This window comes from Dipteris shenzhenensis, chromosome 17, assembly GCF_047967505.1.
Source record: "Dipteris shenzhenensis isolate YYH24624 ecotype China chromosome 17, Dip_SZ_1.0, whole genome shotgun sequence".
Lineage (NCBI taxonomy): Eukaryota > Viridiplantae > Streptophyta > Polypodiopsida > Gleicheniales > Dipteridaceae > Dipteris > Dipteris shenzhenensis.
In genome coordinates this window covers 27,537,329-27,550,748 of record NC_141612.1, presented here as the reverse complement: position 1 = coordinate 27,550,748, position 13,420 = coordinate 27,537,329, and the positions used below count along the sequence as shown (strand labels likewise).

General features: G+C 43.2%; 1 protein-coding gene across 3 annotated transcripts; it reads right to left on the bottom strand.

Annotated features, from left to right (window-relative positions):
- Positions 1–5,053: 5,053 nt before the first annotated feature.
- Positions 5,054–13,088, bottom strand: LOC147891922 (uncharacterized). 3 transcript variants are annotated; one of them, XM_087388767.1, is made up of 3 exons: positions 9,831–10,460; positions 6,075–6,469; positions 5,054–5,870 (listed from the first exon to the last, which is right to left on the bottom strand). In XM_087388767.1, exons 2-3 carry the CDS (start codon positions 6,378–6,380, stop codon positions 5,412–5,414), a joined length of 765 nt encoding a protein of 254 aa, XP_087244893.1. In that variant the 5' UTR covers positions 6,381–6,469; positions 9,831–10,460; the 3' UTR covers positions 5,054–5,411. The 3 variants fall into 3 exon arrangements, with proteins under 3 accessions (XP_087244893.1, XP_087244894.1, XP_087244892.1); XM_087388768.1 differs by lacking the exon at positions 9,831–10,460 and adding an exon at positions 9,387–9,409; XM_087388766.1 differs by lacking the exon at positions 9,831–10,460 and adding an exon at positions 12,917–13,088 and having other exon boundaries at positions 5,055–5,870.
- Between the last annotated feature and the right edge of the window lie 332 nt (positions 13,089–13,420).

Here is a 13,420-nt window from a genome sequence, read left to right as displayed (position 1 = left end):
TTATGTGTGATCTAAGGTAAATATTTTGCATTGGGCATATTTACCTACTAGAATTGGATCCAAGATTGAGTATCGTGATTGCTGATGTGGCTAGCAATCCAGATCGGAAATATGGCCACTATGTTAGGCCTTGATGATGCGTTCGTTCGATAACATGATCGACAAATCATCACCACAACGAAATACTATCACTAAAAGTATGAATGGGATCTATGGATTGAATAAAGACTCCAAATTGTGGCTATACTGAGCAATTGAAGACTACTAGAAGAATGGCAGAGAATGGAACTGGGCAAGCAACAAGACTAATGTGGGGGTCACAAAATATTTCTTAGCAAAAAATGAAACGAAAAAGTGCTGAAGAATGGAGCTTAAGACACTGATGGTGTCATTAAATGGCTTGGAGAGCCCCTTCTTTTTTGAAAAACTCATGCATAGATATGTAAAATTAAAAAAATAAGAGAATTTAGGGGCGTTTCAAATATATGCTTGTGTTAGGATTTAGAATGCATGTATTAGCTCACAAAGTTAAGACAAGATTTCACATGTGACGTCAAGACTAGAATTGAAGAGGTCGACTATATTATGAATATCAAGACTTTCTGCTGACTCGTCTTCTCAGCCCGACCAGGCTTGTTTCAACTCTCAAAATATCAAATGACACACTCGATCTACGTCTCCTATGAACCTCGACACACAGTCGAGCAAACAACCATAAGGACCGAGATACTCTATGCTATGAAGTGAGCACACAGCTCTAATGAAAGGTGACACATTCTGCTGCAAGCCAGCGACACCTCTGGTGGGGTCAAGCTTCATATAGAAGCAAGCTTCACTGTTTATGCACAGCTCTAGGAACTGCCATGGAGACTGACTATCAGCTACCAGCATATGAGCTCCAATCACAAGCTTTTGGAACGACTCTCATCTGGTGCCCAAGGTCGAGCAATCTGCTACGTATTCGGAGGAGAGAAGAGACACCTTCTAGAGAACCGCCTTTCCCATGTACACATCGAAGTATGCATGCACAAATGCCACGTGGCTTATCACTGCGACCTCAGATGACCCTACAAAGTCTACCATGCCAAGATGCACTAATGCTAAAAGGAAGAAGGGACAGAAAAGCATAGCGAGCTGTCTTATGTCATATGAAAACAGACTTAGTTATGTGATAGTTTTGGTCAGTAATGGAGCCAAGCAGAGTATTGTGTTGCTGCTGCATTGCCACCATTGCCACCACCTTCTGTTGCTGTTGCTGTTGCTTCGTCGCCATAGCCATGTTGTTGTTGTTGTTGTTGTTGTTGTTGTTGCTGTTGCTGTTGCTGTTGCTGTTGCTGTTGCTGTTGCTGTTGCTGTTGCTGTTGCTGTTGCTGTTGCTGTTGCTGTTGCTGTTGCTGTTGCTGTTGCTGCTGCTGCTGCTGCTGCTGCTGCTGCTGGTGCTGCTGCTGGTGCTGTTGCTGTTGCTGTTGCTGCTGCTGCTGCTGCTGCTGCTGCTGCTGCTGCTGCTGCTGCTGTTGCTGTTGCTGTTGCTGTTGCTGTTGCTGTTGCTGCTGCTGCTGTTGTTGCTGTTGTTACCGGTGCAGCAACTGCACCGTCGCCATACCCACCACCTTCCCAGCTTATTCTTCTTCTAGTCCCCCTCTTAAAGTGAGTAGGGGTGAAAGCACTACTATCAAGCCAAAAATTGCAAGCCAAAAAAAAAGTTGTAAAGCTGTGAGCTAAAAAGCATATTCATCATCGGGGTAACCGTTGTCTTCCGAGTTGATCACAGGAGCACCACCTTCACGTACCAACTTCTTGTCACAATGCTTCTCCTAATGACCTTCTCGCCCACAGTATTTGCAAGTGACTATTAGCTTCTTTCAATTGACGTTGGTGCTCTTTTTCTCCTTACCTGCAAATTCTTGCTCACCATTGTGAACTGAATGCATTTTTGCTCGTCTTTCTTCACTCAACAAGATTGAAACCACCTCCTGGAAGGTTAATGCATCTGACTTCAAACGTAAAATAGTGACTAATTCAGCATACTTCGGGGGTAGACCAGTAAGTAGTATCACCTTAGCATCTTCATCATCAACTTGAACTAAGAGATTCTGCAATTGCTTCGTGATAGATTGCATTTTATTAAGATGAGTTGCTAGTAAATCCTCGTCCATGCAAGCTAAATAACTCTTGCTTAAGCATAATCTTCGAGTTCTTGACTCTAGATCCAAAAAGCATCTCTAACAAGGTCCAATTCTGGTGTGCTGTGTTTGTAACATCTCTGGTGGAATACTCTAGTGCAAGAGCTTTCCCCATCAGACCAAGAGCCTTTTCATTTTTGGCATCCCATGCTTGCATCTTTTCCAGACCCTGATTGTTGGCTGGCTTCTTTTCAGAGCCAGACACCACTCCCCATAAGCCTCTCTCCATGAATAGTAATCACACAAATAATTGCCAGGATGGGAAATTGCGACCATTAAACTTGACAACCAATGTGTCAGGGAGCCTAGACTTTGTTGCCTTTGCCCAGGAGTCCATGTCTGCTACTATTGGAGAAGTAGCTGCCACACACAAGTTAGCAAGCACGTCAACTGCAAGGGCTCTACCTCTGTGTATACTACGAGGTCTCTTGAGAGCACTGGGTACTCTGAAGACGTTGAACCTTGGTGACCTTCTTCGACTTATTCTCGTCACGTACTGATGTTGAGTTCTCAAGTGCATGAGACTTCTAAACCTCTCAGCTAGACAACTCGATGAACCCTCACAATATTCTCTATGAGCCCACCTGCCCTGATACCACTTGTAAGAATTGAGAGGATTTAGAATGCACGTATTAGCTCACAAACTTGAAGACAAGCTTTCACATGTGATGTCAAGACCAGAATAACAACATAAAGAGGTTGACTATATTATGAGTATCAAAAGACTCTCTGGGACAACAGAGGTGACTCTATGGATCAATCTGATGACTCGTCTGCTTAGCCCGACCGTGCTTGTTGCAGCTCACATAATATCAAATGACACACTCGATCTATGTGACCACAAAGGTCTCCTATGAACCTTGACACACAGTCGAGCAAACAACCATAAGGACCACACAGGCCAAGATACATTATGCTATGAAGTGAGCACACAGCTCTAATAAAAGGCGACACACGCTGCTGCAAGCCAACGACACCTCTGGTCGGGTAGAGCGCCTCGTATAGGAGCAAGCTTCGCCACTTATGCACCGCTATAGGAACCGTCATGGAGACCGACTATCAGTTGCCATCATATGAGCTCCAATCACAAGCTTCTGGAATGACTCTCATCTAGTAACCAAGGTCGAGCAATCTGCTGAGTATTCAGAGGAGAGAAGAGACACCTTCCAAAGAACCACCTTGCCCATATACACATCTAAGTATGCATGCACAAATCCCAAGTAGTTGACCCCTACAAAGTTTACCATGCCAAGATGCACTAATGCTAATAGCTTGCTCATAGATTGTGTATTGTTGAGAATGTAAATTACATCACTCATGCGCGTATGGGATACATGGGTCTTATCCCCTTATCCTCATCTTTGTATATGTACCCATTTTATGGTTCACCCTTGAGCATTGTTTTTTCTTTTGGCTAATGATAGAAAATTTGCCTTTTATAAAGAACATTCCTAGGAATTTTTGCTTAGATTCCTACCCTCAAGACATATGGTGGTTTCCTAAAAGGGATTGATAGAGGGGTCGAGGGACTGGGTGGTTGCCCAAAATATGAGGAAATATATATAGATTCTCTATGGAAATAGGGGAAGAGCCTTACATTTGGCTATAGATCTTGCTTGAAAAGGGTGGAGGGTCGCAACCTTTGGCTATAGATTCCATTGGGGGTCTTCCCAAAGAAAAACCATTGCCCTCAAAGGGGAGCATAGTATATATATCCTTTATCGTACTCCCACTTCAATATGGTATCAAAGTGAATGGTGCTCATAGGTGTTCGCTCTAGTCTGTAGCCTTAGCAAGCCATGGTTGCCTTGTCTTCTCTAGCCATAGTTGGAGGGATGTTTCCACCCTTTTCCATTGCATTGAGAGAGTGCAGCTAGCTTTTACCTTTTATGGAGCATAGCTCTCAGAACAGTTAGGTATTCTGAGTTTCAGCACATATCGGCAAAGTTCCTCAATTCTTGGTCTTGTTAACGCCGTTTCAAATCTTTGAGCATGAAAATTGATCTTTGGTCTAAAACTTATCTTTCTATGTCTACACCTCTAGAACTGTTTTCTTGAATATTAACTTCTTGGTTTTTACGTTTATTTACAATCTCTGTAGATCCTTTCTCTACCAGCACTCTTCTCAATACGATAAACCCAAACTCCAAATCAGAACCCAAAGACTAAGTAATAAGAAATTCAAGTGAAGATTTGGCAATAAAAAAGAATGTCCTTCAAGACAAAACTGAAAGAATCAAGCCCAACTCTGCCTGGATGAGCATGTGTTTTTGTTGTAGAACAACTCTTGGTATGCTGTGATCTGGGATTCATGGTTGAGAGAGAGAGAGAGGGAGAGAGAGAGAGAGAGAGAGACTACACGTGTGCACGCTTGAGAAAGAGAGAGAATGAACGAGAGAGAGAGAGAGAGAGAGAGTACACATGTGCATGCTTGAGAGTAGTGCAGGTGGATTTGTGGGGCGTGAGAAAAAACGTGTATATGCGCCTGCAACAATTAGAGCGTAGAATGGTCAAAACTAAAAGACGAGTGTGAGTAGGTCTACACATTGTAGTCAACTATCATCTGCAAGTTCATGACATTTGATCACGTGTGAAGCAACAAGTTAATCTATATGAGCAATGCCAAAGAATTTCAACACTTGGGAAATCTGAGACAATGGAGTAGTCTAGACCACTAAGGACTAGCCAATAGCAACTCGTTACGTCTATCACATCTCTTCACCTGCCTAAGTTTTTGTGAGACATATCTAGGCATTGGCAAGCAGGCCAGACTAATCTTGTCCCTGGCCCTGAAAATGCATCAGGCACTCCGTTTCCTTACTGATCATTATGAAACCGTGACTACACTTCAGGACTGTCAGAAGATAAACCCAGACAATTTACAGGCAGAGGGCATGACAAGGAAAAGTAAAAAATGCAAATTAATTCTTAAGCACTTTCAACTCATAGAACTGTAAATTGTTTTCAAATACTATGTTAAGAATCAGCAGCTAAAAGTGAATTCATGGATATGAAACAAGCCAAAGAGAAGTATCACCAGTCTGCATGGTCCCTGGCTCCATCTGCTAAGAGTTATTCGTGTGTAGGCAGCCCATCACAAAGCTGTCTAAAAATCTGAGCATGATACAGTTTACATCATACATTTCTCCTAGAACTCACTGATCGCTCAAATCCGTTGTGAGCTATCTCAACCTGGGCACCTCAGTGCTGCCTCCATCCTCTGCTCTTTCATTCATTTGACCCGATTGCATCAGATGTCACCTCTGTTACACTTATCTCTTGTTTTACAGTGAGTTTAGTGCGAGCCCCTTGTGATGGTATAATGCGAACAGTTATCTCCTGTCCCACCTTGAATAAACGCTCCAGCAAGACCACCCCACCTGTACAACCTAGCTCGGATGCTGGAAGCCAGCCTTCTCTGCCATCAGGTAGAGTAACAAAATAACCAACAGGAATCACATCCTTGATAACACCTTGCAATGTATTTGGATCACCCTTCTGGAGCAACTTTGCTGGATCCAGATCAATATTTCTTGCTTCCTCTTCAAGTTCAGCAGCACGCCTTTGCTGGATGGCTTCCCTCCTGTAAGCCTTCATACGCATCCTTGCCTCCAAGTTAAAAGGTCGCCTTCTTGCTGGCTGATAAATATGCCCATATCTTTCTTGCCTCTCTTGTTCTACTTTTTCCTTCAATACATTACAACACGATAGTATTTAAGGACACCATTTTTTGTCCTGTTACTTCTTAACTTGATTGTATCCCATCAGTCAAACTATCTAATCATGCTGCTTGGTTTTAGAAATGTGCAAGCCCCCAAACATAAGCTTAAAATCCTACAATTCCCCAATTGCCACCTAACACCGCTCCAAATTTAAAGTCCTTGTACTTACTGTAGAGATCCTCTGAGAGGCTGCCTGATCTTCTTGGGGAAAATCTTGTTCGACGTTGCTTGCACTGGTATAAAGCACTGTCCCTTTCACAGAAGCATCCAATCCTTGGTAACAATATGAAAAAGATTTCCTTCTAAATCTATGAGCACCCTGTTCTGAAATAGACTTTTTTGAACATATGTGCGGAACTTTTCTTACACATGGGTCCAAAATGACCCTTACACTGTTAACTGCGGTTCTTGTTTTCATTTCAGTGACCCCACAGAAAAGCTGCGATGTAGGAAGAGTTAGAGTCATTGGTCTCATCTTTTAAGACGTGTGAGAAGACAATCTAGTGACATGCAAGAATGATCATGTTCCCATGTGGCATGAATGAGAGTAGATCCTCAAAACACCTGCAGCACAAGATGTTATAGGCAATTTTAAGAAAAAAATACCAGAGACTTGAGAACTTCAACTGGAGAAACAAAGCCTGAAGATAACTGTCAATATGTAGGACCAATAAATGAATTCATAAAGACGGGGTGGTTAATGATTGAGAGCCTTCTTCAGTACTATACACTATGTTTCAAGACATGGCCAAGTCTCAGGTGCAGGCAATTAAGCAAAGTGGCTCACAGATTTCGGCTAGATTGGCCAAGAAATTAGCACAGACTTCCAGGATAAGCCCATGCTTGAGCACAAGGAGCAGTATAAGCATGATGATGCCATGTCACTGTCAGAAGGACACCATGAGGCCCCAATGCATGGGGATTTTATCGCCAATGCCACACACACATTTGCTGATCCGCAGCACAGATTGTGTAAATCTGCCCCCCCAATGGGGACTATTTATAGGGCTAGAAGCCCTCCTATTCTAGTCGACCAGGCCCATCAGGCTGACCTGGTCTGTAAGGTGGCCTACCAGACTAGGGTGGGTTGGCACTGATTTATTTCCCTAGAGCGATAATTGGCAGATTTATATCCCCTATCCTAGACTGGTACTGTCCAAGAGTACACATAAGGACCTTCCGCCTGTTCATCAACACCAAGACCCTTGCAAACAGTAAAACTTGCAGCCAATAAGATTAACCATCAATTCAGACTTGAGGTTGCCAATGGACAGGATATGATAAGTAGGTTGTGTTGTCAAGACACACGGATCCCAGTCTCTGTGATTACTGATTTGTAGGAGAGATATTTGCCTTGGAAATGGGACCTATTGAGATTGTCCGAGGATGAGATTTGATGAAATCTCTAGGGGGATTTTGTTAAGTTTGAATGTCATGGCTCTCTACTTCACAAAAGGTTGTGTTGTAACGTGCCACATCCACTGAAACTGCAGGTAACCCCAGCAAGGCAGTGACCAAAGAATTCAAGAAACAGAGTTCTTTACATGCAATGCAATTGGCCGAACTAAACACAAGCAATGTTACACTTGTGGAGGATGTTGATATGCAGTATTCGCTTTCATATTTTGCTGATATGCCCCACCAGCTACCTCCCAAGAGAGATGTGAACGATGCCATAGCCTTGGAGCACAATAGCAAGCCTATCAACAAAGCTCCATATCGTCTCTCTAATGGAAAGGGAGGATGTTACGCAGCAGGTAAAGGACTGCTTCTTTTGCTTCACCAAAGTTCTGGTTAAAAAGGACAGCCTACCATATGTGCATTGACTATAGCTATATATACAAGGCCGCAATCAAAGACAAGTGTCCAATCCCCATATACCTTTGTAAGACTAGAATATATCCAATCGTACAAATTTAGATTTTTGTTTTCTAAAGCCCAAAATTCTACAATGAAAATAAAAGAGAGAACAAAAAAGAAGAAAAATGAGCTAACAAAAAATTTGGAAAAAAAAGGTAGACATAACTAGCAAGCAAAGCAATGCTTATGTCATTGCCCAAGGTTTCTAAAGACCAGTGATGTCTCTTGGGTAAACCCAATGCTTACTTAAATACGTCAATTAAACAAAAGGCAAGGATAACAAGAAATCAAGAAGAAAGGAAGGCAGTGACTATGAAGGCACATGGCACGGAATGGAAAGGAAAATGAAAAGACTAACGTGAAGAGATAAGTGCAAAATAATGATAACCAAAGTACTCACTTGTTAGAATAGCTTGATGTTGACTGATATGATAAGACTAGACAAGTACAATGCCTTTATAGAATAGGCACATACACTCTAGGTGTCATGTATATGGGATAAGTCCCATAGTGACATGTGACACACTAGGATATAAAGTAGTCTAGTACTACTCTAGAACTCAATAAAACACACTAGAAACACTTACTTTGACTTTTCATGTTCTAACATCCCCTCGTGAAGGCTAGGGTGAGAGACTATTGGAATGGAACCAAGAACAGAACATGACAATGACGGCGGACTACTAACCTCCAAGTCAGAAGTAGACATGGTTCCTACTCAATCTCAGAGGCAGGTGAGCATGGCTCAGAGGCTAGTGAGCATGGTACAAATGACTCAGAGGCTCATCAAGCATGACTCAAAGGCTCATCAAGCATGGATGCATGAAAAACTCAGTGGTCTAGACAATAGGAGCAAAATGAGATCCTATCAAAGCCAATACATCGCTCCCACAATGCATCCCCTCCTGACTCCATAATAGAATGGTGGGACGTCAGACATGAAAAAGCAAGAAAGATTACAACATTTTAGAAGGACAATCCAAGACTGTGAACCTTTATTGACTCAAGTACACAAGACTCATTATTAGAAGCATTGTTTGGGGACTACCCAGGGCAGAGTATCCAAGCACACATAGAATAGATCAGAAACAAAAGTCCCGATCATCGTGTACATAGACCTCTAAATTGAGAGAGAGATCTCTGATGTTGGCAGTGAGAGCATGAGTCGACATCCAAGCATTATCTTCTTCTTCGTCTTCACTTACTGAAGCCCCAACCAAGTTGGCATGATTCTTGTTTTGTTGCTTGGCAAGCTTCTCGAAGAAGCGATTCTCGGTGTGACCAAGCTTCCCACAGTGATTACATTTGAAAGGCTTGAATTTGCCTTTGCCCTTGGAGTACAGTGCACTAGAGTCCGGAGTGTCTGTATACCGTCTTTCATGATCAACAAGCATAGCAACCATATCATGATAACCCATTTATGCCACTCGCAATGCTGGTATGATCTCCCTGATGATCAAGTTGTTGTGCTCCTCTCGAGCATTGAGGAAATTCCTGAGTACCCTACAGGGGCCTTCAGACTAGCACGCTGAGTGACAAGGGATTCCATATGATTCAAGTGAGCAAAAAGAGGGTCTTCATGCTTCATTTGCAACTTAAAGAATTCTTGTCTTAGGAATACCTTTGAATTGATGACTTTGTTGCCGAACAATCCTTCAAACTAGCCCATAATTCGTGAGCAGTGGAATCAAAATCAAAATGATGAATAACTTCATCACCCAACCCCAAACCAATGAGAGAAAGACCTTTGTCATTCAGATTCTTCCAGTGTGCAATTTTCTTTGTCTTTTATCCTTGCCACTAACAATATGCCACACTCCATCTTTCATAAGTAAAAGACACATCTTTGTTTGTCATTCAGATTCTCCTAGTGTGCAATTTTCTTTGCCTTTATCCTTGCCACTAACAATATGCCATACTCCATCTTTCATAAGTAAAAGACGCATCTTTGTTTGCCATGTAGGGAAGTTCTTACCAGAATACTTCTTGAGTAAAACGGTAGTTGATTTGGAAGAATCCATGGTTGAAAAAGAGCAGGAACAGCAGACAGAGTATAACAAATCACCTCGGTTAATCACTCCATTCGTTGGGCACCTTCATTCGTTGGCCAGCATCTCAGAGGATCTCATAGTGAACTGTTTCAGCAAAGTGTTGTTGTAGATGGCGGGCTAGAGAGGACTGTAGTGATGCTGTAGATGGCGGACAGCGAGCTGCTCATCTAGCCGTAGAGAGAGAAGTGCGCAAAGGAGAGGAGGCTGTGCAGGAGGCAGAGGCAATTGCTAGGGAAGAGCAGCAGGGCAAGCAGGAGAAGATAGCGGGCAGAGGAAAGGAGCAACGTGGGCAATAGAAGGTAGCGGGCAGAGGGAAGCAGCAGCGTGGGCAGTAGAAGGTAGCGGACAGAGGGAAAGAGCAGTGTGGGCAGTGTGCAACAAATCCGTGCTGTAGAGAGAGGCGCAGCAATCACAAATAGCTAGGCGGGGCAAATGACGCAGCAGCTCCAACTCCACTCAACTTGAAGAAGATGACAATGCAAATTTGATGGTGACCAACAGCATGTCGTAGATGGGCAGCATTTAGCTCACGTTGATGAGGCTTGGGTAGGAGGAGAAGAGAGCTCAAGGAAGGAGAGAAGAGGGCAGCCTTCCAAGGAGGAGGAGAGAGAGTAGCTTCATTGGCCTCCCTCACCTCAACCTCTTGGAAGGGAAAGGGAAAGCAGGGCTAGGAACATGGCTCTGATACCATATGAAGGCACATGGCACGGAATGGAAAGGAAAATGAAAAGACTAACATGAAGAGACAAGTGCAAAATAATGATAACCAAAGTCCTCACTTGATAGAATAGCTTGATGTTCACTGATATGACAAGGCTAGACAAGTACAATGCCTTTATAGAATAGGCACACACACTCTAGGTGTCATATGTATATGGGATAAGTCCCATAGTCACATGTGGCACACTTGGATATAAAGTAGTCTAGTACTACTCTAAAACTCAATAAAACACACTAGAAACACTCACTTTGACTTCACAAAGCAAAAATAAACAAACAAATCAAGAAACAAAAGAAACCAAAAAACATAAATAAAATCTCTCTCTCTCTCTCTCACACACACACACACACACACACACACATAATGAATGAAAGAAAGAATGACAAAATGAATGAATTACTTAAAACATAAAAAACGAAAGGAACCACTTACCCTTATATAGCGCTTCCTACAATGATGCAATATTAAATTGCTTACTTAGAAAGTACATGCATACTCAATTTAACCCTTTTTTTGAAACTAAAAGAAAAACAGGCTATTCAGCTTCCCGCTTTTTGTTTTCAGCTTATGTTCAATCATTCTAAACATGCCTAAGGCCAATACACCGTATATAAAAGACTTCATATTAAGATTGTGCGTACTTTTTTCATTATTTTTCTTGGATTATACCTCTTGTGTATTAGTAAAGTGGAAAAATTACTACATTGAGTGATAAAAGATTCCTTAGTAAAGGGCAAGACAATCTATGAAATTGGAAGAAATGACTCCATATTTTGCCTAATCAGAAATGTTTGAGTCAACGTGAGGCATATATATCAACCTCTAATCCTACGGCAGATAAAGAGAGTCTAAGGTCTAAGAAACACAAGAATCTCCTCTTGAAGTGCAGTTAAGCTCACAAGAGTCACGAGGATAGATTCCTTCTCCAAAAGCACAAGCGTCTTTGTACATAAAGTCTTGAAAGTCAAGAACATCTGGTCCAATAAATCATCTATAACTTGGCTAAGCTTATGTTTGCGCTCAGTTTCCATGAAGATAGATCAGAGATCCGGATACGCTATATCAGGGTGAAGAGGGTGATGAGCATAAGCTAACCTTCTGCATGGAAAGAGCCTTGTATGAGTTCAGCTTTAGTCAATCCAAATGGCATCACCTACCAGCCACTTTTCACTCACTATGAACAAGATATTGCAGCCATTTCTATTCCATTTGTCATGTCAGACAAGGGATGCAAAAATGAGAACGCACCAGCTGTATGATAAAGCAAGCAAATACACTTTGATGGTGTCACAGGATGAATATCTTGGGCATCGTGTGGCCAAAATGGGATCAAAGTGGGCCCCTCAAAGGTGAAATGACCCATCATGCTAGAGTCACCCTGAATTCAAGTTGCATAATGGCCTATTGCGGTTCCCAGACTTCATCTCTCCTTCACTGCGGTATTCTGCTCCTTGGATGAGCTTTACACCAAGCTAGGAGCTGCTGGATAAACCCTCTCCATGTGCCTATAGCTGCACTCTACAATGCCTTTGTTCTCTCTGAACTGCCCCCCAGGGGGCCTTTATATAGAGGCCTCAATGCCCCCTAAATGGCCGACTGGTGTTTCTACAGACCGGTCTGGTCTGCCAAATACCCACTCGATATGTGGGGATAGCAGACCCTATGGCTAACCCTCTGCCCGCTTGCCAACCCTGGTTGGTTGGCCAACCAGCAGCCCATCATGGCCGACCTGTTATGGCTGACCAATGCTGCCAATGGGATGTATACAAGCCCCCATACCCAGCGCCTATCTGCCCATATGATAGGCCTGCAGCAGCCCCATATACCCCTCCACTGTCTTCCAGGCCTATATCGGGGCCCTTTGCAATCATGGCAGTCCCAAGAAGGACAACATCCGCCTTGAAGGGTGAATGTAAATAAAACGTAAGAATGATTATCAAGTTCTGCCCGTTTGGCACCGCATGGCAGCTTCAGTCATGCCCCATTCACTCATTCAAGTGTCCAACGAGCCAATGTGAGCCACAATCCACTTCTCAAGGAATGTGCTCCATCTGCTCCCTTGGAAAGAGCTGTAAGGAAAACGTCTGAGGCATCTAAAGTCCAGTTCATACGCCCATATCTGCAGCTCCAGCTCTTCCAGGTTCGGCTCTTTGATGGCGTGGTACAGGGCCTTTGGGTTCGTTCCACATCCATATCTGTCTGGATAGACTCTTCTAAAGACTCTGCTATGTTTCGTGTCTTGGCGCCTTTGTATGCGGTGCTGTTCACGTCAAGTGCAGGGAATCGCTTCTCCGCATCCAAAAGTCGTATGCAATCACCCAAATACCCACAACTCAATTCGCCTGTACACAACGTATAAAAAAGCTTTGTACACCCCACCTGATGAGCCCTAGTTTCCCTCGGCAGGATTCTAAGAATGAGAGCATAACTGTCATCAGAATTGGATTGTTTTCAGTGGAAATCCAACAAATTGCTAACAACAAATAGCTTATTCAATGCTTCTGTGGCCAAAGGCAGTTAAAGAGGTCAAGTTGTTGCGAAAATGGAAGAGTAGTGTGCTCATGGGTTCGGGACGATGGCCCCTCGGTTTACTCTTGCCAGGTTGCGTGTCATTGGTTGGAGGAGATGGAATGGGCCAATCATGCATCAGTTGGAGGAGTTGGCCATGGAGTGGGCGGCCTTCATGGGCCCATCCCTCCTATTGGGTTAACTAAGACGGCAAACGTTTGGAAGATGGTCGGCGGGTGGTGTGAAACCAACCTTAGTCCCGAACTCGTAGCTTAGGTGGTTGAGAAAATGCACTCATCCTAGCCCCAAATGCAGTTAAGGAGAACTGGTAACTTACAATGACCGAGTACTCTCAACAAATTATTCCATACACCA

Coding starts and splice junctions, on each gene's coding strand:
- LOC147891922 (XM_087388766.1), bottom strand. CDS start 6,380: ATGAGACCAATGACTCTAACTCTTCCTACATCGCAGCTTTTCTGTGGG. Junction 5,871..6,074: donor CCTCTCAGAGGATCTCTACA/GTAAGTACAAGG, acceptor AATGTATTGAAG/GAAAAAGTAGAACAAGAGAG.